A 25,671-nucleotide genomic window follows, 5' to 3' on the forward strand; every position below is an offset into this window, starting at 1 on the left:
CTCATCTTAAATATTCCAGAGTTGGCAGCATCCATAGTAAGTGTTCATTACAGTATTAAATGAAGTATCTGTGTGATATGGAAAATATCAAACTGAAGGGCTGCAATTTACCATTGAATGGTGAGTACCCCATTAGGAACTATCAAAACTTCCCTCTGTCTGTATCATTTCCTCTACTGGTAGGGTACAGTGTGCCCCTACCTCATCCAGTTATGTAATATCTGTCTGGTCTGTGCAGCAGCCCCCCGCTGGCCATAATAAAGCAATATGCAAGCTTTAGATCTGTTGTTTCTCTTCACGGTATTAGGACAAGGTATAACCTTACACACAATAATAACTTTGTAACAAGGCTGAATTTGTGCTTCAGTTTCAGAATGTCGTGTGTCAGACCTGGAGCCATAAATTCTGTGAAGCGCCATGTGCGGGATGGGGTCCAATTGCTCAGAGAAACCCTAATTCAGAAGAATGTTTAGGCATGTACTTAAATCCTATAGAAGTCAGTGGAACCTAAGCACTTCCATGAAGCATGTACCCAAGTGCTTGTCTGAATTGGGGCCAGAATATGGTTGCAAGGGTGAAGCAGGGTGCACTGCTCTCCCTCCCCTGAAAAATGTGTATAGTTATACTTGATAGATCAGCGTGTACAGGTAAGATGCGGCAGAACCTTCCATGTTCTGATTTATGGGGCTGTCTCTTCTTGTATAGATTATAGAACTGTAGATTGAACTGATGAGCTGAATCTGCTTTTCAATGCTGCAGTGCCCAAGCCAGACCCAAATCTTGGCCAATGGGGGCTGGGTGGACCTCACTCTGAAGCGGATTAGAGGTTCGGGTTTTTTGGCAATAAGGAGCAGCCTTGCAAAATTGTGCTCACCTTATGGCAGCAACTTTGTTGTTAATTTTGGAGCGGTAAGTGAGCATCATTCTTTCTTTCATTAGCACAGTTTTCAGTAAGGAAGGGCGAGTAGATTTTGGGCTTGGGCCAGCTGTAGTGGAGATGATTTTGCAAGGCTTTTGTAGGTTATCTGGGTTTGTCCAGGAACTATTATCAAAGATTAAAAGCCAGTGACCAAGGGCATTGTTCTCAAAAACAGAGAGCAGAGTATCTCTAAAAGAAGCCTGCCTTCATGGCATCAACCGCATGATTTGCATGTTGCCTTATAGTGAAAGGTTCAAGGAGCTCAATCTATTTACGTTATCAAAGAGAAGGTTAAAGGGTGTCTTGATCACAGTCTAAAAGTAAGTGGAGAACAGAAACCAATAATAGAGGGCTCTTCAGTCTAGTAGCTTAAGGTATATAACAAGATTCAAAGGCTGGAAGCTGAAGATAGATTCATAGGTTACAAGGCCGGAAGGGACCATCTATCTGACCCCCTGTATAACACAGGCCAGAGAACTTCCCCAAAATAATTCCTAGAACAGTTCTTTTACAAAAGCCTCCAGTCTTCCTAGACAAATTCATATTAAAAATAGGATGCAGATTTTTAACAGTGAGGATAGTTAACCATTGGAGCAATTTAACAAGGATTGCGATGGTCTAACAAGAATCAGGATTGGATGTTTTACTAAACAATATGCTTTAGTTCAATTAATTCAGGGAAGTTCTATGGCCTGTGTTTTGCAGGAGGTCAGACTAGTTTAACACAGTGGTCTCTTCTGGTCTTATAACTAAGACCCTACCAAATTCATGGCTATGAAAAATGCATCATGGACCATGAAATCTGATCTCCCCTAGTGAAGTCTGGTCTTTTGTGTGCTTTTACCCTATGTTGTACAGATTTCATGGGGGAGATCAGCATTTCTCAAATTGGGGGTACTGACCCAAAAGGAAATTGCAGGGGCATTCACAAGGTTATTTTAGGGGTCTTGTGGTATTGCTACCCCTTGCTTATGCACTGCTGCCTTCAGAGCTGGGTGGCAGGAGAGCAGCATCTGTTGGCCGGATGCCAAGCTCTGAAGGCAGCACCCCGCCAGCAGCAGCACAGAATTAAGGGTGCGAATAATACCATGTCATGCCATCCTTATTTCTGCACTGCTGCTAGCAGCAGCTCTGCCTTCAGAGCTGGGCTTCTGGCCAGCAGCTGCTGCTCTCCAGCTGCCCAGCTCTGAACACAGTGCCACCACCAGCAGCAACAAAGAAGTAAGGGTAGCAGTGCTGCAACCCCTCCCCCGAATACCTTTTGTGACCCTGCCCCCAACTCCTTTTTGGGTCAGGACCCCCTATAATTACAGCACTGTGAAATTTCAGATTTAAATAGCTGAAATCATGAAATTTATTATTTTTAAAATCCTAGGACTGCGAAATTGACCAAAATGGGCCATGAACTTTATAGGCCCCTGCTTATAACCTGTGAAATCATCAACAATTTGGGTTGTGAAAGGATTTCTATGGTACATGTATTCCTGGGAATCTGTTCCTTTGGTGGCTGCTGGCATAACTGTATCTTGCAACCCCCAGCATATGAAGACAAAGCTGCGGTAAGCACTAGAAACCAAAGTAAGCGGCACAAAACATGGTATTGCCTGTCTGCACTAGGGCTTTGTGCTGCTGAAGCTGTCTTGATGACTGTAATTGAGGTGTAGATAAGGCTTTGGTCTAGTAAAGTTTGCTCTGAAAGCTGTGGAACCAGAGCTACATGAGTAAAGTGTTGGTTTGAGAGGAAGTTATTTGGGGGTAGGGTTGTCAAGAGAAAGTAGTAGAGAGTAGTAGAAGGTAGGGTAGCGAGATCTGATCATAAAGGAATTTTGCCTGTTAACACAGCTCTTGCTCGTCTTTTGTGATTCATCAAACTCTGTGTGTATCCAGAGATCTGTTGAAGAAGTTCCATCTCCAAAACTTTGAGCTTGGGGAAAACCTAATGAAAAGCTGATAGCTTCCATGTTGATCCATCCTCTTTTGACCTCTTCAAAACTCATCATGGTACAGTCCAAGCTTGGGAACTTTGCAGGCTGCCCACTTGTGACAGTCCATTGTTTCTACTCATTTTTCTCCTGCTTGGTGCACACTAGTTCTGAAGGTCTTCTCCTGAAGACTTGCAAAGCCTCAAAGATGCCACTGTTCCTTGGGACTAGCTGCTGTCATAGTAATGCGCATCCCCAGCTGGAGTTACAGGAAAAGGAGTGTCAGTCTGCTATAACACATCACTTTCATAGCAAGCAGGTGGTAGGGGCAGACACAGTATAACCAGATGTGATTAATGCTGTTTGCATGCGTGTGCTCGTTAACGCATAGCCACCTAGATTCAATATGTCTTTCGATAGGTGCTGCAAATAGACCTTGGAAGTCACCAGTTGTAGGCTAGGGCAAGGACAGAGTTTGAAGCATTATCTAGTAGCTAGTTCATGGGAGTCATAAGATAAATGTTGTCTTCCTAACTTTGCTACTAACTTGCTATGTGACCTTTGGACAACTTGCTTCACCTCTGCATCTGTAAAATGGCAATGGTGCAGGCTTCACTTCAGTGATGGGGTCTTTCAGAAGACCATAAATAATCAGAAACGGATGTTTATAATAGCACCTTTCTTCCCAGAAATCACACTTAAACCTATACCAGAGGATCATTTCACCCACCACTGAAATGCTGTGTCTGCTGATGGGGAAAGCAGCAGCTGTGTAATGCTACCTAACACTTTAGGAAAGGAAAAATACCATATACAAACTGAAACTGCAATGGAGTTTTTAGTTAACTGCTATTGGGGAACGTGTCTGTCCCTTGCTCTCCAGTTTATCATAAAGTGAGAAGAACCACTGATTAGAACACTTACTCGTTTAACACATTCTTTCTCTGAGTGCTCCCAGACTAGGAAAAAACAAGTTTTGTTTTCTTACCATGTGTTAGCTAGGGGGGAGCCATGGGTTTACCTCAGTCTGTTAACGCGTATGAGAACTACAGTTACCTTGTCTTCACTAGGCTTGTCCCATGTGTTGCTTACCATGCGTTAGCTAGCGTGTGGTAGGAACACGCTTTTCCCCCCCATAATGTAGACAAGGGCTCAGTGGTGAAGCTCCCAGTGTCTCGTAGAGTTTGCTCTTTGGCAGCAAACCAGTGCAGCACACTGTGCTGAGCTGTCAGGATCTCACCAAGGGCACAGCACTCTTCATGTTTTCACCATCAAATTATACCTGACACTTCATTTAAAGCCCAAGTGTCAAACCTCACTACTGCAATGGAAGAATTGCACCAGGGCAATGATGTTCATGGATTTAGATTGGCATTGGTTTATTTGGAGTTATAGCTAGACAATCCTAGATTCCTAACTTCACTTTGCCACATCTGTGCACGCTTATAAAGATCCATTTGGCTAACACATCCGTGAACAACAGAAAAAGCAAATTCATATTATTAAAATAGTTTGTTTAGCATTGTGAGTTTGTGTGTTGTGGAGTGAAGTACATGTCCTGACTGCTGGCCATTGAAAAGATCAGAAACTTGTAATGTGCGTCTCAGCAGTTTGACACATCGTAACTAGTTGTCTGTCAAGAACCGCATTCATCCACTGAGTTTGCAAAATGTTTGTGTCAGATTAAGAGTTTGGAGCCAGGGTTTGCCGGGATTTCAATCGGACACTGCCCTGGTTAATTTAACTGGCAGCAAAGATGTTAAAAGCCAAATACAAAGACTGTTTTTCTAAATGGCTTATGACTAAAGCTGCAAGCAGCAGATTACAGGGAAATTCTTAGAAGAAGGACAAAAATAATGGAAAAGGCAGCTAAAAGTCAAAAGTCAGGCAGAATTTCATACCCATATAGTATGTTTTTTCCATTTTGCATACTGATAGTGAGAACAGTGCATGTGCTTTGATAATTGTTTGGTATATAGCAGTTGCTATTGGGGGTTGGCCTTCTGTTGAACTCACATTCATCTCTCTTTTCACTCACTGGGTAACTGCATGACCCCCTTATCTCAACCCTCCCTAGATAACAGGTCGCAGTCTACTGAACCATTGTGTTGTCACAAAGCCCACGTTCTTTGGGCACAATCCAGCCAAGTGCTTCAGCACAAGCTTAATGTTAAGCAAGTGAGTAGCCCCATTGGTTTCATGGACTTAAGTGGGTTGTTGGATGAGGGTCTTTGCTGTGATCTCATGTGACTTTGTGTTTAACTGTCGATAGATTGGAGAAGATGCAGAAAAGAGCCACAAAAATGATTTGAGGGCAGGAGAAAATGCCTTACAGTGAAAGACTTAAAGAGCTCGATCTGTTTAGGTTTTCAAACAGAAGACTGAGAGGTGACTTGATTATACTTAAGACTGTGAATATGTCACGGAGGTCACGGATTCCGGGACCTCTGGGACTTCTGCAGAGGCAGGTGCAGCTGGGTTGGCCCCAGGGCCAGCCGCACCAGCCGGTGCTGGGGCAGTCTCCGGCCACTGCACTCTTCTCCCCCAGCGGCAGCAGAAGTTTAGGTGTGGGAGGGGATTCAGGGCTTGGGCAGAAGGTTGGAGTGCTGGGGGTGGGGGTGAGAGCTCTGGGCGGCGCTTACCTCGGGAGGCCTCCCCGGAAGTGGCCGGCATGTGTGGCTCCTAGGTGGCAGTGCAACTAGGTGGCTCCATTTACTGCCTCCGCCCAGGGGTGCCGCCCGCTCAGCTCCCATTGGATGCAGTTCCTGGCCAATAGGAGCTGCAGAGTGGGCGCTTGGAGTGGGGGTAGCGCATGGAGCCCCACTTCCCACGCCTCTGCCTAGGGGCTTTCAGGAGCTGCGCGGAGCTGGGTAGGGAGCCTGCCAGCCCCCACCCTCCCACCCCCAGCAGCAGCGGAGTTCCTGGGCCACACGTCGCCCCCTCTCCAGTACCTGTGGGGGTCCCATGCCGCCCTCCCATCAGAGCATCCACAGTGCCCGTCTCCCTCCCTCCCCACCACCTCTCCAAGCACTCAAGTTTTAGTCAGGGGTATATAATACAAGTCACGGACAGGTCATGGGCTGTGAATTTTTGTTTACTGCCCATGACCTGTCCATGACTTTTACTAAAAATACCAATGACTAAAACATAACCTTAAATATACTGCATACATACCTTTGTGGGGCGAAGATACTGGATACTAAAAGACTCATTAATCTAGCAGAGAATGGCAGAACAGGAATCAATGGCTGGAAGCTGAAGCCAGACAAATTAGAAATTAGGTACAGATTTTTAACAGTGAGGGTGACTAACCATTGGAACAAAGTACCCAGGGATGTGGTGGATTTCCCATTTCTTGATGTCTTCAGATCAAGACTGGTTGCCTTTCTGGAAGAGATGCTTTAGCCAAACGCATGTTGTTGGGCTCAATATGTGTGAAACTGAACGATGTGTGAGATACAGAAGATCAGACTAGATGATTTAATGGGCCTTTCTGGCCTTAAACTTCATGAATCTATGAACTTTGCAGATCTTCATGATGTTTGTTCAGCTGTAACATCCCGTCCATCTTTGTCTGTCAGTATATTTATAAAGACATCCAGGCACCATTCTATCTGGCTGCCCTCTCTATTAACCCATCCACATGAACCCCAGAATGGGATTACATAATTAATATTTGGGATCCCCTGGTGGATGGTGATCTAGAAGGGCAAAGTGGCATTTAATTTTATTTGAGCTTTGTGACTAAGCCAGGAAGAATTGCTAAATCTCACTTAAGGTCTCTCCCTTAGATGACATTGACTTTTTACTTTGCTGGTGTAACAACTTCTCTTTTTTCATTAGGTCTGATAATCTACAGAGTACATTTATACCGGTAATGTCCATTTCATGCCTGACAAATTCAGTGGGTTCTTTTTACAGTCCCTTTGGAATGTAAAAACCTTTCAGGAGATAGTATTTGATTCAGGGACGAGTTTTTTATGTTAAAAAAAAAAATGTCACTGAATCAAAAGACAACATTTTGGATCAGATTAGTCACTTGAGCTGGAGGAGAAATGTTTCCCCCAAGATACCTTTAGCTTTCTCCAAGGTTTTATTTTTCCATCTAGCAATATATGATGTGTCCGTTTCCCCAACCCATAGATGCAATGTATAAATTCAAAGTCAAAACTAGTATTGCCAGTATAGTAGTAATAGCTGACCCCGTCAACCATCACAACAGATGTCAGGAGATGGGAAGCATCTTAGTCCAAGGTCAAGGTAAACTTGGCTTAAAAACAACTTTTGTGCTGCCCCGTGCAAGGCCAGTGAGCTCAGGCGCTGGAAGACCAGAGAGTGGAACTGCCAAGAATGCGTCCAAGTTCCAGTACTGCTCTAGGGACTGTCTACAAGCGCAACCCAGCCACTAGGATTAGGCAGCTCCAGCTGGGGGTGACCAGATAGCAAATGTGAAAAATCGGGACAGGAGGGTGGGGGGTAATAGGAGCCTATATAAGAAAAAGACCCAAAAATCGGGACTGTCCCTATAAAATCAGGACATCTCGTCACCCTAGCTCCAGAGCTAGTGAGTGTCTCTGTTGATTTTTTGTATTGCTTTTCTTATCGCTGGGGGTTTAATAACTTTCTATGCTCTATCAAACCCAGTGAGCAAAGTCTACCCCTAAAACCCCCCTTCTCCTCCTCATAATGTGAGATCCCTCTGCCCCCGAAATCAAGGACTGCAGTGCTGTTAAATGGCAGCTTGTCAGGCAGGCGACCCACAGGAAACGACTCCAGGTGCAGGTTTAATTTGGGATCTTGGGTGAATGCATGTGGCACCATCGTTCTGCTGTGCCTGGCTGCACCATTCATGTGTCCGCATGTCAAGAGAACTGGTAGGTCTCATTTTAGATCTACCAGCATTGGCTGTGCCTGTCTAAACACAAATTACCAAGTTTACTTCAGATCCCTTGAAATTGTAGGGAAAATTGAGGTTTAGCATCTGAAAATGCAAGATGACTGGAGAGAGAGGGGGATATTTTTTTAATTCATCTTCTAGGAACATACTTTGAAGGAGCGATTGTAAAAAAGCTTACTACGCAGTGTTGCCTTTGCTCTAAGGTAGACTGGTGGAAATGCAAGGCTATCAGCTCTGCAGACTGAAGTCCTTTGTTTAATTACAGAACAGGTTTAGCACGGGCAGCAGCAGCGCCAGCTTCCCCACATGGCCAATCATGCCTGTTTCCAGAGGGGCAAACTCCATGGCATTCGTTGTGGACCTTGTAGGCTGCCCACAAGGGTTCCAGCTACTATGGTGCATCAGTGATGCAGATGCTTAGTCACTAGGCAATGGATTTACCCACTTGTGTTTCACACAAGCCACTGAATGGGTAATAGGCTAGATCCTCATAGATAGAATAGAATATCAGGGCTGGAAGGGACCTCAGGAGGTCATCTAGTCCAACCCCCTGCTCAAAGCAGGACCAATCCCCAGACAGATTTTTGCCCCAGATCCATAAATGGCCCCCTCAAGGATTGAACTCACAACCCTGGGTTTAGCAGGCTAATGCTCAAACCACTGAGCTATCTCTCCCCCCAGGACAGTTCCATTGAAGGCAAGGGATCTGGGTAAATGAGTTTAAATTATGTCCAGCTTCAGCTGGATTTGAACTGGTGGCCTAGAAGGTGTTTATATTGCTCTACCAGTTCTCTGAGCCCCCCATTCTTCTTTGAGTGCTTGCTCATATCAATTCCAGTTAGGTGTGCGTGCGCCGCGTGCACGTTCGTCGGAGATTTTTACCCTAGCAACACTTGGTGGGCCGGCAGGGCGCCCCCTGGAGTGGCGCCGCTATGGTGCCGCATATATATATCCCTGCAGGCCCATCCGCCCCTCAGTTCCTTCTTACCGCCTGTGTTGGTCGTGGGAACAGTGGAGCACGGCTTAGCTGATCTCCACCTCCCTAGCTAGTCGCTCGTTTCTAATCGCTATTGTTTATATAGTTCTATATTCTATATTTCTAGTTAGTTTTCTAGTTTTATTAGTTCTTGGTAGTAGTTATTGTATATAGTTGAGGGGGATCGGGGATTAGCCCCTTCCCCTCACCCGGTACCGGGGCCCATGCCTGGTTCACCGGGCTTCAAATCGTGCTCGGCCTGTCATAGGCCGATGCCCACAGGAGACCCTCACGACTCCTGTCTCAAGTGCTTGGGCGAATCCCACCTCGCAGATAAGTGCCGCATCTGCAAGGCTTTCAAGCCCCAGTTCTAACTCCTCCATCTTCTGCACCGTCTGCAGCACCAGGGACAAGTGCCTCTTCCACACTGGAGCGCATGGGTACAGTGAAGCCTCCACGACACCAACCATCACCGGTCCAAGCTCCTGCCCGGCACCGCTCTCTCTCCCCAAGGAGCAAGAAGCATAAGACTCCTGCGGCTCCTGTATCTACGCCGCAGTCAGAGAGCATAACTAAGTCGGACTGCCCGGCACCGTCAACTGCCGCGGCACCGATGTCTTCTGCACCGTTGATTCCGGTCTTGCAAGAGCCGTTGAGTCCGGTGCCTACCAGCTCCCCGGCACACGCCGGGGTTGAGCTTATCGTGCCCTCCACGCTGGAGACGTTCTCCATGGCACGGGAGTTGATTGCCCTGACGGAGCCCAAGCTGCCTCAACCCCCGGCACCACCGGTGCGGGTTGTTCAATCATTAGGCAAGCCCGCCCTGATGAGACCATCCTCGTGGCACCATACCTCTCGCAGCCGATCTCGACACGGGGATTCAAGGCACCGGTCGACCTCCCAGCACCGTGCCGGTCGCAGGTGCTGGTCTCACTCCCGGCACCGGTACAACTCCCGGTACCGTTCTCCAGTGCCTCATGGAGACAGATCGAATGGACGCAGAGACCTTCCCCAAATGGTCTCAGCTCCTCCGTGGCCTTCTCGTCATCCATCCGTCTCATCCCATGCGGACAGTGCTTCCTATGGGGATTTGGATACTCACAGCAGGATCGCCCAAGGAACCCATGGCCCGGACCATGGACCTCATCAGTGGTCCTTTTGAACACCTTGGGCTTATCACCAAGCCCAAGGTGAACCCGCTGTACCATCACACTCCGGTCCCTCAGAACACCGCGTGCCAGAGGCCACTGTTAGCAGACCTCCCCTGGCTGGTACGGAGGAAGCTCCTGCCCACGCACCAGACCCACACGATCTTCCGGCTCTGGAGGTCCCACAGGATCAAGAGTCAGTACAGAACCCACTCGGCCCCGGGCCTTCATCCTCCTCTTCTCCGGATGAAGCAGTAGCAGGGACGTCATCATCGGGCCCATCTCCGATCAACCTCAGGTCACACCAGTACCTTCTGCGGCGTGTCGCCCAGAATATCAACTTGCCAGTAGAGGAAGTTCCAGAGGTGGAAGACCTGGTAATAAGTATATTGTCGGCGGAGGCACCAACTAGGGTGGCCCTCCCCTTCATTCGTTCGATCCAGGCTAGGGCAGACACCATCTGGCAATCCCCAGCATTCATCCCGCCCACAGCCAGAGGGGTCAAATGGAAATACATGGTGCCCTCCAAAGGGTATGAGTACCTATATGTGCACCCCCTCCCTGTTCATTGGTTGTACAGTCATACAGTCCGTCAATGAATGGGAGCACCATGGCCAGCAAGCCCCTGCACCTAAATCAAGGGAGGCTAGGCGAATGGATTTGTTGGGACAAAAAATCTATTCCGCAGGAGGCCTCCACCTCAGGGTAGCGAACCAACAAGCTCTCCTCAGTAGGTCCAACTACAACACCTGGGAGGTGGTAGGGAAGTTTACAGAGCTGGTCCCGCAGGACTCCCGCCAGGAATTTACAGCACTCCTGGAAGAGGGAAAGAGAGTTGTGCGGACTACCCTACAGGCCTCACTGGATGCTGCCGTTTCGGTAGCTAGAACGGTCGCCTCTGGAATTGCCGTGCGATGTATATCATGGCTGCAAGTGTCAGGCCTGCCACCTGAACGTCAGCATACTATACAAGACTTACCATTTGATGGCCAGGGCCTATTCTCACAGAAGACGGACCCTAGGCTACAACGTCTAAAAGACAATCGTGTAATTATGCGTTCGCTCGGAATGCATATGCCACAGACTCAAAGACGATCGTTCCGCTCCCAACCTCAGCGCCCTTACACCCGCCTAGGCCAAGGCAAGACTTTACCAGAAGGCGAGGTCGTACCAACCGCAGACGTCAGTCTGGACCTCAAGGGGGTAACAATTCCGGTCCCACTAAGCCAACAGCGGGACCCAAATCAAACTTTTGAGGGTGCGCCCGAGAGCAGTGAACCAATTGTCTCCCAGGATCCTTTTCAGTTCTACAACCGCCTTTCCCTGTTCCTCCCTGCATGGTCCCAATTAACCTCAGACCTTTGGGTCCTACGCACGGTGGAGCTTGGATACCATCTTCAGTTTCTTTCACCCCCTCCCTCCCAACCCCCCTCCTCATCCCTCTTCAGGGACCCCTCTCACAAGCAACTCCTCCTGCAGAAGATTCGTAGGCTTCTTATAATCGGAGCTATAGGGGAGGTACCAGAGGAATTAAGGGGCAAGGGGTTCTATTCCCGATATTTCCTAATCCCCAAGGCAAAAGGGGGCCTCTGGCCTATTCTAGACCTGCGAGGACTGAACAAATTCATGAAAACGTTCAAGTTCCGCATGTTATCCCTGGGAACCATCATTCCTTCCCTGGATCCCAGAGATTGGTACGCCGCTCTCGACATGAAGGACGCATATTTCCACATTGCAATTTACCCCCCGCACAGACGGTATCTACACTTTGTGGTGAATCATCAACATTATCAGTTTATGGTCCTTCCCTTTGGCCTCTCCTCGGCCCCTCGGGTATTCACGAAGTGTATGGCAGTAGTCGCCGCTTCCCTCCGTCGTTGTCGAATACATGTCGTCCCATACCTCGACAACTGGCTTATTCGAGGGACCTCCGAGGCACAAGTCACCAGTCATGTGAGCGTCATCAAGGACCTATTCACGCGTCTAGGCCTGATAATCAATTTGGAAAAATCCACTCTGGTGCCTACGCAGAGAATAGAGTTCATCGGGACCACGCTGGACTCCAATCTTGCAACGGCCAGTTTGCCTCTACCTCACTTTCAGGCTATAGTCTCCCTTGTACAAAGACTTCAAAGTTTCCTGACAACCTCTGCCTGCACTTGCCTTGGCCTCCTCTGTCACATGGCTGCATGCGCATTTGTCACAAAGCACGCCAGACTACGCATGCGTCCTCTTCAAACTTGGCTCGCCTCAGCCTATCGTCCAGGCAGAGACGCCATAGACATTATACTCACAATTCCACCGAGCATTCTAGGCTCCCTCGACTGGTGGCTGACGCCATCCCTGGTGTGTGCAGGTCTGCCGTTCCATCCACCGCAGCCCTCCGCGTCCCTAACAACGGACGTGTCATCTCTCGGCCGGGGTGCTCACCTAGGGCACCTTCACACTCAAGCCCTTTGGTCATCTCAGGAGTTGGCGTTACACATAAATGTCCGAGAACTGAGAGCGGTCTGACTGGCATGCCAAGCGTTCCAGCGTCATCTACAGGGCCATTGTGTTACAGTGTTCACAGACAACACAACGGCCTTGTATTATATAAACAAACAGGGAAAGACACGATCCTCCCCCCTTTGTCTGGAGGCAATTCAACTATGGGACTTCTGCATAGCCCACTCAGTAGACCTCATAGCCTGCTTTCTCCCAGGAGTCCGGAACACTCTCACAGATCAACTGAGCAGATCTTTTCTGTCTCACGAGTGGTCCGTCCATCTGGACATTCTCCATTCTGTATTCCGGAAGTGGGGCTTTCCCCACATAGACCTCTTTGCCTCCCAAGAGAACAGTAAATGCCAGGTGTTGTGCTCTCTACAAGGTCGCTCCCCGGGCTCCATCTCGGACGCGTTCCTAATTCCGTGGAAAGGTCACCTATTTTATGCCTTCCCACCTTTTCCTTTCGTCCACAGAGTTCTACTCAAGCTCCGCAGGGACAGAGCCCAACTAATACTGATCACTCCGGCATGGCCGAGACAGCACTGGTACACCCGACTGCTCGACCTCTCTCTGGCAGACCCTATCCCCCTGCCACTCTGCCCGGATCTCATAATGCAGGACTTTGGCAGGCTTCACCACCTGGACCTGCAGTCCCTTCATCTGACAGCATGACTGCTGTCTGATTGAGCCAATCTGAGTTCCATTGTTCCACCTCAGCGCAACAGGTGCTGCTGGGAAACAGAGAACCTTCCACACGGACGACATATCTCGCCAAGTGGAAGCGCTTCTCCCACTGGTGCGCCCAGCATGACTTTATCCCCGAAGGTGTATTGGTCCCCATTATCTTGGACTATTTATGGTCCCTCAAGGAGCAGAACCTGGCGATCTCTTCTATAAGAGTGCTTCTTGCAGTATTTCCACCTTCCATCCTGGGGAAACTGGCAGTTCAATCTTTTCTCATCCCATGGTTTCCAGGTTCGTCAAAGGCTTGGAGCGGCTCTATCCTCAGGTCAAGCGCCCAACCCCTACCTGGGATCTAAACCTCGTATTAGCTAGGCTCATGGGTCCCCCCCTTTGAGCCTTTAGCCATGTGTTCGCTGCTTTACCTGTCCTGGAAGACAGCCTTCCTCATCGCTATCACCTCGGCTAGGTGAGTCTCGGAACTTCGAGCTTTGATTGTGGATCCCCCGTATATGCTATTCCACAAGGACAAGGTACAGCTGCGACCACACCCGGCATTCCCTCCTAAGGTGGTCTCTGCCTTCCACGTTAATCAAGACATCTTTCTACCAGTCTTTTTCCCAAAGCTGCACTCATTGCGTCGAGAACAACAGCTGCATACTCTGGATGTCCGCAGGGCTCTCGCCTTTTATATCGAGAGGACCAAACCCTTCCGACATTCGCCTCAGCTCTTTGTAGCTGTCGCAGAGCGCATGAAGGGCATGCCAATCTCTTCCCAATGGATTTCATCTTGGGTGACATCCTGTATCTGGACATGCTATGACTTGGCTCGCATTCCGAGTGGCCGTCTCACTGCCCATTCTACTCGGGCTCAAGCCTCATCTGCCGCTTTCCTGGCCCATGTTCCCGTCCAGGAAATATGTCACGCAGCTACCTGGTCTTCCATCCGCACCTTTGCATCACACTACGCATTGGTCCAGCAGTCCAGAGACGATGCAGCCTTTGGCTCAGCGGTCTTACGTTCTGCAATGTCTCGCTTCGACCCCACCGCCTAGGTAAGGCTTGGGAATCACCTAACTGGAATGGATACGAGCAAGCACTCGAAGAAGAAAAGACGGTTACTCACCTTTGTAACTGTTGTTCTTCAAGATGTGTTGCTCAAATCCATTCCACACCCGCCCTCCTTCCCCACTGTCGGAGTAGCCGGCAAGAAGGAACTGAGGGGCGGATGGGCTGGCAGGGGTATATATCCGGCACCATAGCGGCACCACTCCAGGGGGCGCCCAGCCGACCCACTGGGTGTTGCTAGGGTAAAAATCTTCCAACGAGTGTGCATGCGGCGCACACACCCAACTGGAATGGATATGAGCAACACATCTCAAAGAACAACAGTTACAAAGGTGAGTAACCGTCTTTTCCCCTGGCAGCAGCCTTTTACTGTAACTGGAACCAGAGTTTAAATCAGTGATTCTCAACCTATCTATCATTGTGTTACCTGGACCCTCATCCCCCCCCACCCCTCGCCACATGTGTCCCTCCTCTCTTCCCTCCCTGCTCCAGCTCCAACTCACTGGACACCACTCCCCTTCCTGACCTCGGTAGAGAACCCAGGTGTCCTGGCTCCCTGCCTCCCCCATCCCCCATGCCCAGCACCTCCCGCCCAGAGACCCTTCCACAGAGCAGGGCCAGGAGTGGAGCCCTGGGTAGGGGGCCAGGAAGCTGGGAACGCCGCCCCCGCCATGCGGCCTGGCAGCCTCTAGCACACAGCCGGGCTGCAGCTGTGTGCTAATTGGGGCACATGTGGCCCACCGGCCGTGGGTTGAGAACTCTGATTTAAGTGGAGTGCACTAAAGCTAATCTGTTTATCCTACTGAAGCTACCAATCTCAGATACGTTCAGCAGGATTCATTTCAATTTCTCAGTTGGCGATATTTGTGTTACTTTGTTCAGTAAGTTTACAGGAGAACAGCTGAATCAATAAACAGTGCAGGTCGTTTCCTTAGAATGTTTTGATTCACAAGCTGCGTGCATCTTAAACACTCCCAAATAAAAACTTTTGCCTCATCATAAACAATATGTACAACCTGTATTAAATGCAAAAGTGTTGTTAATGCAATGTTGTTTGAACAGTTAAATACTTGAAAATTAGGAAATGTAAAGGTTTAAGCTTGAATGTGCAATCTGAACTCTGCCTTCTTGCAAATGTGCAGTGGTGGTGTAGCCATGTTGGTCTCAGGATATTAGAGAGACAAGGCAGGTGATGTAATATCTTTTACTGGACCACCTTCTGTTAGTGAGAGAGACAAGCTTTCGAGCATACACAATGCTCTCCCTGAGAGCTGAAGCCTCGTGGAAGGAATTGCTAGCTTATAAATTCAAACATGTTTTAAAAATTCTTTGGAACCCCCGGATCCCAACAGCTTCACACTTTGGGGAACAGAATATCTGGATAAAAACTTTGCATCTTGCCCCTGCCTTGATGCTGAGTGGAACAAAACCCCCAGATCGGAACAGCCTTTAACATTGAGGATACTATGAAATCTAGATCTAATGTATGCCCACCTTCCAAGCAATGGAAGGATGTGGCTGCATTTGGTAAAGGCCCTGTCAGTGAGGTCCTGGAACAATGCCCTGGCCAGAAGTTCAGCCCTTCCACCTTCCAGCTACTGGGAAGAGGAAGGGTGTTGAGATTTTTACCAGGATGCTCTTGGATCCTCATCTGGGGCCTTTGTCTTTCACATCAGCCTCTGGTTAGTAGGTCTGATAAGTATGAAGTTCCACCCATTGCTTACTTATGGAAAGGAGAAGAAATCTCTCTCTCTCTCTCTCTGCTTCATGCTGCTCTTCCTCCCTTTTTCCTTCATCTGTCCATTGCCTACTTAGCTTGTAAGCTCCTCGGAACAAAGACCGTGTCCGTAAAATACCTAACACAGTCATGATGCTATAGAGATTTAAAGAGTGTTTCACTGTCGTCTCAATCTAATTCCCATTAAAGTCAATGAAAAGTCTTCTGTAGGCTTGAAGGGATCAGGCTTTATAATGATAATAAATTCCATTGTATGTGGGAGAGACAGTGTGTCAGTGCATTCTCCTCCCCACCAAAATTATATTGGCAGAGTTGTTAGTTAGTTAGACACAGTTGATGCAAGTGAAGAGTTGCAGAGAGGAAGAAAATATTCTTTAAGAAGTCACCGATGGCCAGGATTTTCCTATGAGATATGATATGGGGAAATGATGCATGTTGCAAAAATGCCGCACAACATTAGGGAATGAAACTCATTTTGTATTGTTGAATAGACATATGGAATGATGAATAGCTCCCAGCTGAATACAAGGCTGCAATTTACTGGAGGGGCTCTCGCCATTGTTAAAAAGTGTGAAACCTCCTCTCCAGCCCAATAGCTGCTCAATCCTGACACTGACTTAAGTCTTTAGCAATCCATTGCGAACTAGTGTGCAAGGCAGACAAAGCTGTTAGAATGCAAACAGGAAGAAGGAGTCTGCAGCATGGAGAAGAAAGGAAGCTTACTGAGGCATTTAGCATTCACATAATAAAGTTGTGACCCTGTAAATGCAATAATACATCGGATGATAAATTATAACAGGGCTGGAGATGGGAGTTAATAGCTCTCAATTAAACAGACAGAATGGTGGTTTTTCTCTGCAGCCGCTCCTCTCCCTCGGGTATCTGATTCTTCTGAATGACTGACTGCATAGCTCAGGCTTTTCTCTGCATGTAATTTTGTCGAGTCTCTTCCGGTGTCTGCAGTCCTTCGTGCCAAATTCCATTAAAGTAAGGGCTCCGACGCAATTAGGTGACCCATCCTGAAACATCCGCTTGCTCCTGTCATCCTGTCGGCCTCAAGTGCTGGCTCTCCTCTGAGAAGTGACTCTGTTCAAGTGGTATCTTGTGCATGTGCAGAGTCACGTCATCTTACTCCTGTGACTAAAATACATTTTTGTTCCTGCCTGCAGAGCCAACCCAGCTAAGGGAGAGGAGAGCGAGCTGGACCCTTCTCCTCGTGGAGCAGCAGCAGATTTGTTTGCTCAGGACAGTTACAGGGACAGTCAGTGATGCTGCAAAGGAAATGTTTCAATCCTTCCTGTCACCCAGAGCCATACCCAGGGGTCATCCTTGACTCCACCCCCTCTCTTGCCCTGCACACCCAGGCCACTACCACTTCTTCCTCAGTAACATTTCTAGGATTGCCCTTTTTGTTCCAGACCACACAGCTCAAACTCTTCTCAAGGTTCTTATAGTCTCCCATTGTGACTATGGCAGCCTCCTGCTGACGCCCAGTACACTTATCCTGCTGGTCCTTTGTTATGACCATGTCAGCCCCCTTTTGCAATCTTCCATCAGCTCCTTGTTTCCACTGCATCATGTTCAAACCCTAAGCCCTTCACCGCCCGCCTCTCCTGCTTATCAGCTCTTTTCTCGTACCAAGCCACTGCATCAGTGACCATGCCATCCTCGAACACCCAACTGTGCATTTCTTCCATGCTGCTCCCTATGCTTGGAACACCCTTGCTGGCTTAGTCTAAAACCACTATCTTCCTCCAGACCCACTTCGAATGTGATCGTATAGGAAACTGCCATCTGATGTAGTCCCCTGATAGAAGACTGTTTGGTGATCTCATCTGTTGTATCAGTTTAGCTAGGACTGAAATAAACACCAATACTATCATCATTTTGTCACTTCTCCACCTTGGAAAAAATCCGTCTTCCCGTATTGTGTGTCTGTCTGTGGTTGGTATTCTCTGATGTGAAGTAATTGTGTGAACGTTGCCTGCTCAGCTGTGGCCATGATACACTCCAGCTTATAGTTGCATAATTTGTTCACTCTCTGCAATAATTTGTTTGTGCTTTTGATGGATCCTTCATGAAATATTTTAATGCATTCCTATTGAACATTCTATTTTTTTTCCAGTCACTATTGACAAAAGAGAGCACTAACACTGGCTTTACATGGGACTTTAATCACACCAGCTGTCACCCAGATCCCTGATACAAATACTTTCTACTGTTAATGGTTTGAGTGTGTTCTTTTTTTGTATGATCAGATGTAATCTTATTTAATGGAGTGTGATTGCTACAATGTTGTATTCTTTTCATCAGGTTGCAGACTTTTTTTTTAAAAAAAAAAGCCTAGGGAGATCGTTTAGAGGAGAGCAACAGAAATGATTAAAGGGCTGGAGAGATTTATCGGGGAGGAAGGATCTAAAAGAACTGAATTAGGTATAGCTTGACTAGGCTAGGGGTGAATAACGAAGAGACTTGGAGGCGGGGTCATATTTGAAAGTGTAATCAACCAGGAAGCGGGAGGAATTTAATATGGCTTCAGGGGTGTGTGGCTAGGAGTAATGGGATAAATATAAGAAAGGGAAATTTTAAGATGAATATGTGAAGAAACTTCCTGAAAATGAGATGTATTGGATTTGATCCTCTTACAGGGAAGTGATGGATGCTTCATCCCACAGTATGTTTAAGATCCGACTGGACAAAGCATTGGAAAATATATTGCAAGCTCAGTCCTTCACTGGCCAGAGTATAGCCGAGCTGTCCTCCCAGACCTTTTTCTCGTCTCTAATTTCAGTCATTCTGTTACTTTTATAGATGATCAGGAAATTGACAGGAAACAATGAGTAAAATGTTGGGCTCAGTATAACCTCAACTGGTGTAAATTGGGTCCATCTGACTTCAGGGGAATTAATCAGATTTACTGATGTGCCCCTTGATGTGGAGAAACTCCGGTGGCCAAGTGAGACAGGTTGGAATCTGTAATTCAAGGAGCTGGAATTCACTGAATTCAGTGTGGGAGCAGAAACCATTTTTTCTTTAGTGAGGCACTGCGGCCGAACAGCAGTATAGAAACATGGCCTCATAACTACCACTGCTGGAGTGGCTTGTCCGTCTCTAAAGCTATGTTACGTCAGTCTGGTGAGCGCCTAGCTATAATTGTTGTGTGTTTGTTAGGTTGTCCGCACAGAAAAGAACAGTCTGAACAACAGGTTCCTGCCATGGGATGAGATTGAGACAGAGGCCATTCTGTCTATCGACGATGACGCCCACCTTCGCCATGACGAGATCATGTTTGGGTTCCGGTGAGTGGCGAACAGTCTGTGCATGTGTGGTTGGTTGGGGTCTTGGGGACTGGGCTGTATACAATCAAGCCCTGATCCATTCAGATCCACACTCTGAAGCGTGGTTAAAGCCAGGAATTGGAGTCAGGAGAGGTATGATTTTATTCGTGCCTCTGCTACTGATTTCCTTGATCACTTCGACCAGAGTTTTGAAACTTGGGTGCCTAAAGCTAGACACTTAAAATTCATTTATAACACCTAAATAATGGGCCTAATTTTCAGAAATGCTGAGCACCTGCAGCTCTCATTGCTTTCAGTGGGCATTGCAATTGTTCAGTGCTTTGGAAAATCAGGCACTCTCATTTCAAAATGTTAGGCATCACCTTTTTGAGGACAGTTTCCCCATCTCTAATACAGAGACAGTCATATTTCCGTATCTCAGAGGGATGCTGTGGGCTTAATGACTAATCATGAAGTGCTTGGAGATCCCTGACTGAAAAGTGCTATAAATACAAAGTCTGTATAGACAGGAAAATACTGTTAAGGGAACTTTAATAGGGTTACAAAGTCAAGCACACACATGTCAGGAAATGCCACAATTAAGGTTGCCTGTGCAATTACTGTATTTACATGATCACATACTGCTTTTTCCACAAGAAAAGGTCACCACAGTTTTTTAACATGGACAAAACAACATATTTTTCTCTAGTCCTGTTCTCAGAAATGGCTAAACTATTCTGGAGGAAAGTTTCAGCCCAAATAGTTTGACAAAGTTATAAGCAACTGAAAACAGGGTATTATAATGGGAAGTGTTGGGTAGCCTTAAAAACATCTGGTGCTACCGGCCCTACCATCATTACTGTTATAACCTATTAAGCATTTAGACCTGACCAAAACCCCTAAATTAAAATATTTTTAAATAACGGCCTTAATATGCCTGAATGAGTTAAGTTTAAGGTTCTTGACTGTGACAAAAGAGTTTCCATTTGGGTGGCTCAGGGGTTGATAACAGGGTAGATAGACTTTTGCTCCTATGCTGCGGGGTCAAATCCAGCTCAGGTGGGAAGTGACAAAAACTAGTGCAAACTGATGGTTGTTCACCAGCCTTTGTGAAATGAGTTGATGGTCTCTCCTGTTCCAAGGTGTTCACATCTCTCATACACCCCCTCAAATTGTCCCCCTCATTGACAAAGTCAGCAGAGTTCCCGAATTGAATGGACCAAGGGATTTAAGCTCCCCGTCCCATGCTTAGAGGTTAGCCTCTCCAAGTGTGGGTACATGTGGGGCTAAGTTTCCTGTAAGCTGCACGGCCACGCAGCAGCCTATTTAGCACTGTACAGGCGCTCAGGGAACCCGTCCGGCCCGGACCTGCCATGGTCGGGGGAGGGGCGGTCCTGACCTGCCGCAGCCAGGGTTAGGGTACCCCTCTCCCGGCCCAAATCCAGCCTTGGACTTGCTGCAGCCGGAGGTCGGGCGTCTATCCCACAGCCCCAGCGCTGGAGCTGCCACAGTGGGGAGAGGCACCTCTCCCCACCCAACCCAGCCCAGGTGCTGCTGGAGGGAGTCCTCTGTCCCTGCCGTAGCCCTGGAGCAACCTGCTGCACCCCAAACCCCTCAGCCCTGTGCCCCTTCCCACACTCCGAACCCCTCGGCATGAATTTTGTCATGTGCACCAATGTGAAGGTGGTGTGTCACACATCACCTCCATATTGGTGCACATAACAAAATTCATTCCGGATAGGTGGGAAAAATTAGAGGGAACACTGGTGTGGATGTGTCTACTGTTGACATTAGCTGCACCTATCTAATTTGGTCTGTAGGGGGTGGCAGCATAAAGATGGGCAGTCCCTCTGGGACTGGCTTCCATGCAAGTCCTGATGGGAAAGCTGGGCCTATGCAGTCAATTGAATGGATTATCCTCCGGGTGCAGAAGGATGGCAACTTCAATTATGAAAGCCTGAAGAAGCATGGGGGTGGTGGGAGTGACATCACCTTGTTTGTGCTGCTGTCAGTGGTGGTGGAATTGTCAGTTTTACATATTGCCCTGACTCAGGGAACGCGTTCTTCCCTACCAAGCACTGCCGGCAGTCCTCCTGAACCTCTCCCCTGCCAGCGTCGCCCCGCAGATCTCTTCTGCCTCTGGCACATTGGCTGTATTAACTTTCACAGAACATCCTGTCATCTGCTGCTTGTTGTTATTGTCCCTGTCCCTCTCCTGCTTCAGCATCTAAACTTCCATCCGCTCTGCACTTGGAGAGGGTTTCCTGTTTGCAGAGGCAGGTGCCTGGGGTGAAGTAGTGATCTGGGGGCCTGGGGAGAGGGAGCGAGGCCAATCTTTGTTCCATCCGCTGATGGAATCTGGCTGTCAGAGCGGCTGTGGAAGCAGGTTCTAATTGAGTCTGAGCTGTCATCGTGGGAGGCTCCGGGGCTGCTCCTTCAACTTGTACAGCTAAAGAACTCGTAAAGACTTGCCAAGAAGTGTATTCCAGGGCGGGGGCTGGCACAGAAGGCTAATGATGCTGCTATGCAAGCTTGTGTCCCTCGCTTGGTTCTTGGTTCCTCTGGCCAATAGGGGTTGCAGGCTGGGGAGCGGCCTCTCTTCATTAATCCAAGCGCTCAGTCAGCTAGCGGAAGAGGGGGAAGGAGTCACTAGGGTGTGTTGGCCTGGTGATTAGGAGACAGGTAAAAGGGCAACATGCCAGGAATCCTAGAAGGGTCGCTTTGGGGGGTGAAACCTGAGAGTGATTAAAGCCGGGGATTGAGACCCAGGACTCCTGGGTAGAGGTCTGTTTGAGCCTAATTTTTAGGCCCCAACCAAACTCAAGCCCAGCTGACCTGAACCTGAAAGGGTCGAGTCATTTTCCAACCAGCCCTGACCCCCAACCCGAGTCAGCACCGCTGCTTCCTACCCGGGGTGGGCTTGGCTCTCTTCCTGCTGCCCTGGGCTTGGCTCGGCAGTGGCTGCAAGCCTTGCTTCTGCCGTCCACTGCCCCCTGCTGTGCTCTGGCGAGAGAGGCGCGCTGACTCCTCGGCACACTCACTCTGCAGTGAAGCAAGGTGGCGGTGGCTGGCAGGAATGGGGCATCACGCAGTCATTGCCACACTAATCCCAGGGATGTGGGGATGAGAGTGAGCTCGCAAAGGTCCGGTTGCTTTCCCAGACCCAACAGTTGTAGTCCGATCCTAGTGGGTTTGGGCCAGGTTTGAGGGCTCTGTCCTTGGGTTCTATTCCAAAGTCTGCCACTGACCTGCTGGGTGATCTTAGATAACTCACTTCCCTCACCATGTCTCCTTTTTCCTAGCTGTAAAACAGGAACGAAGCTTATCTGCCTTACAGCAGTACCTCATTAAAGCCTTGTTGACTAATGCTTGAGAGCCTTGAATGAAAATTGCTCTGTAAATTCATGGTGTTATAGTTCCCATCCCTCCTAAAAACACACATCTCCTGCAAAGACTGCCGGTGTTAATCCACCAGAGAGCGAGTGTGCGCTGAAAGTAAAAGAGATCATTGCTTGTAACCAGTGCCCAAGAATTGTACTATGTATCTAAACCACAATGGATACCACAGATTATAAACTCTTAGGGCTAAGGCCTGCGCCTTCCTCCACAGAGTGTTCAGCAGGGAGCACGCAAACGGCAATTGTGTGTATGTAATAAGCTAAGCAACTGTGCTCCAGTGAACCCCTTAGAGGAATAAATGTTAGACAGTTGTCTAAAGCCAAAGAATCCTTGATTTCCAGGGCTTGACTCCTGCTTGGGGGAAAAGCACCCTAGTAATGCAGAAGTAGAGAAGTTGGAATAAGTTAATAAGGGCATGAATAGTTCCTGATCCAACTATTAAAAACTAAGTCATGTTGGATTAATAAAAAACCTGCAAAAGTAACTGCCTGGTGGAAGGTTTCTGACCAGGAAGGTGCTGACAGCTTTAATTATTCATGTTTTCCTTACCAGGTTATATTGGATTTCCATTAATTTAATTAGCAGTGTTTACAATTAAAGCATCTTTGCCCCTTACTGTACTGGTAAAGGTAACGAATGTCCAGGAGGCTTTGGCAGTGTCTCTGTTAGCACATCTGCTATTGCCCTTCAGCAGTGATCTCTGAAACTCCCATCCTGGCAGGGGAATATTGCGGGGGTGGGAACACTTGTACAATACACAGCAGAAGAAAATGAACACGTGTGGCCGTACTGTGCTCCTAGGATGAAGTGAAAGCCCCTTTCTGCATTCAACAGAGACACGTTCTACTTAGACAAGAGGCACCAAGTTCCAGTTTGAAATATGTAATTTAGACACTAACCATTAACTAGACAAGATCAAATGACCTAAAAAGAGCCAAGCAGCCCTGCAACATAAAGCCAGGTTTATTTCCCAGGTTAGACATTGCACGCTGATGTTTTTCTTAATTATTCCTGACAGTTTTCCAATAATCCAGAGAGATTCCTGCTGGGAGGGAGAGAGGTTCAAATGAGAATGGAATACTAACTAAGTTCTTGCTTTCTCATATGTGACCGTCACCATTTAATCACATAGCGCTCACACATGACCCCTCTTATGTGACTGTGCAAGGGAGAAAGGGGGTGTGAAGAGAACCACCTGGGCAGAGGGGAGGAGTGGAGAGCAGATCCTGCCAAGCTGTTATGCACATTCCTGCACAGCTTGGGGGAAGTTGGCAAAGCTCCAGTTTCTGTGCTGATAAATAATAATACTTAGCTGTGGTGCAGCACTTCCCACCTGCTAATATCCTGGTATTTTTACAAACACCAGTGACTTTAGCCTCCCCCAGCCCCCTGGAAAGAGGTCAGCGTTACCCTCACTTGACAGATGAGAAGGCTGAGACATGGGGTGACCCTTTAAAGTTCACACAGAGGGGTCTGTAGCAGAGCCGGGATATCTAGACTCTCAGCCCTGTGCTGCAACCACACATACGTCACCCTGCCTCTCTCAGGGGAAAACATTTAGGAACAAAAGTAGCTGAAATGTTGATTTTATTTAATTTTTCATCCTGGGTTGATAAAACATCTTGACGTGAGTGATCTATGTTATGGTGGGGGCTTAGTAGCAAACAAATGCATTTCTGTTATAACCGGCTTTTCCTTGCTCATAACTTTCTGTACATTTCATTTGGCTTTTCGTTTTCCGTTCTTTCTCTTGTCCAGAAGATACTTAGAGAGGTTGTTGTTGTTGTTGTTGTTTTTTGAAGTCTGTGGAAAATCCCCTGGAGTCATTTACAAGTTAGGCGAGGTGGAAAAAATATTTTCCATATGGAAAATCAAACCAAACCAGCCTCTTACCCTGATTGGAAAGGGCTGGACTGAGAAGCTTGTAAGTACCAGTACTGCTGGTACTGGAAAGCGTCCGTGACTGAGCTTGGAAAAGTTGGTTGGATGATGGTAAACTTGTACATCTCTACCCCGATATAACGTGATCCAATATAACACGAATTTGGACATAATGCGGTAAAGCAGTGCTCCGGGGGGCGAGGCTGCACATTCTGGGGGATCAAAGCAAGTTCGATATAACGTGGTTTCACCTATAACGCGGTAAGATTTTTTGGCTCCCGAGGACAGCGTTATATCAAGGTAGAGATGTATGTGATTTGAAAGATCAGTTTTGAATGAGCTCATAGTACAGCCAGTACTGTTATGTGTTAGATGTTCTTTGCAAAGCACTTTCAGATCCTTGGGGCAAAAGGAATTTTAGCCAGAGCCCCTGTCTGTGGAGTTTGCTCTGTGTAATGTATCACCAGAGTTTCTGTAGCATTTAGAGCTGAATCTGGGAGCCAGGAGCCTCGGCATTCTGTTTACAGCCCTATTATGTGATCTCAGGCATGTTTCTTAGGATGGGATTTCCAAAAAGCACTCAGCATTACACTGCAGCCTGTGCTAAAACTCCCATAGACTCCAATGGAAGCAGGGTTAGACTGATGCTGCTTGTCCTTGAAAATTCCACCCTTAACCGCTGGATGCATCCGTTTTTGAATCTGTAAAATGTGGATAATGGGTTAACTCCTGGCCTAACTGGAGTTTTGCCATTAACTGCAGAGAGGCCAGGGTTTTGCCAAGTGCCTGTTTCTTGGGGTTGTTTTACGGCCTGGGGATCCTTGGCTGACCATTCATATCTTCATTATTAGGTAGAGCCACACTACAGTTGTGAGTTGTGTGATTCTTTTCACAGTTTGAGCATGATGTGATCTTGCCCCACTGAAGTTTCTCTCTTTACATTTGCAGAGTCTGGAGAGAGGCAAGGGACCGCATTGTTGGATTCCCTGGGCGATACCATGCGTGGGACATCCCCCATCAATCCTGGCTCTATAACTCAAACTACTCTTGTGAACTGTCCATGGTGCTGACTGGTGCTGCCTTCTTTCATAAGGTAAGAGCAAGTGGTCAGGGAGAACCCAGTCTCCATTCTCCTTGGCCAGCTCTCAGCTTTGCTTTTCCTTTCCAGAGTAGCCTGAGTTTTCTACTAAAGAAACTAGTGCCAGAATTGACCATTCCTTCTCTCTTGCATCTCTGATTCTCAACATAAGCTTCATTAATCACCGCAAACTGAA

At 47.8% G+C, this 25,671-nt stretch overlaps 1 protein-coding gene across 5 annotated transcripts in view; it reads left to right on the forward strand.

Moving 5' to 3' along the window:
• EXTL3 (exostosin like glycosyltransferase 3) overlaps window positions 1-25,671 on the forward strand; it is a 260,320-nt gene that overhangs the window by 223,644 nt on the left and 11,005 nt on the right. For all 5 annotated transcript variants that reach the window (XM_075063583.1, XM_075063585.1, XM_032790869.2 and 2 more), the window contains 2 exons: window positions 19,011-19,138; window positions 25,346-25,490. In XM_075063583.1, coding sequence (XP_074919684.1) covers window positions 19,011-19,138; window positions 25,346-25,490 — 273 coding nt within the window. The remainder of the gene's footprint in view (window positions 1-19,010; window positions 19,139-25,345; window positions 25,491-25,671) is intronic.

Source organism: Chelonoidis abingdonii, chromosome 3, assembly GCF_003597395.2.
Source record: "Chelonoidis abingdonii isolate Lonesome George chromosome 3, CheloAbing_2.0, whole genome shotgun sequence".
Taxonomy (NCBI): Eukaryota; Metazoa; Chordata; order Testudines; family Testudinidae; genus Chelonoidis; species Chelonoidis abingdonii.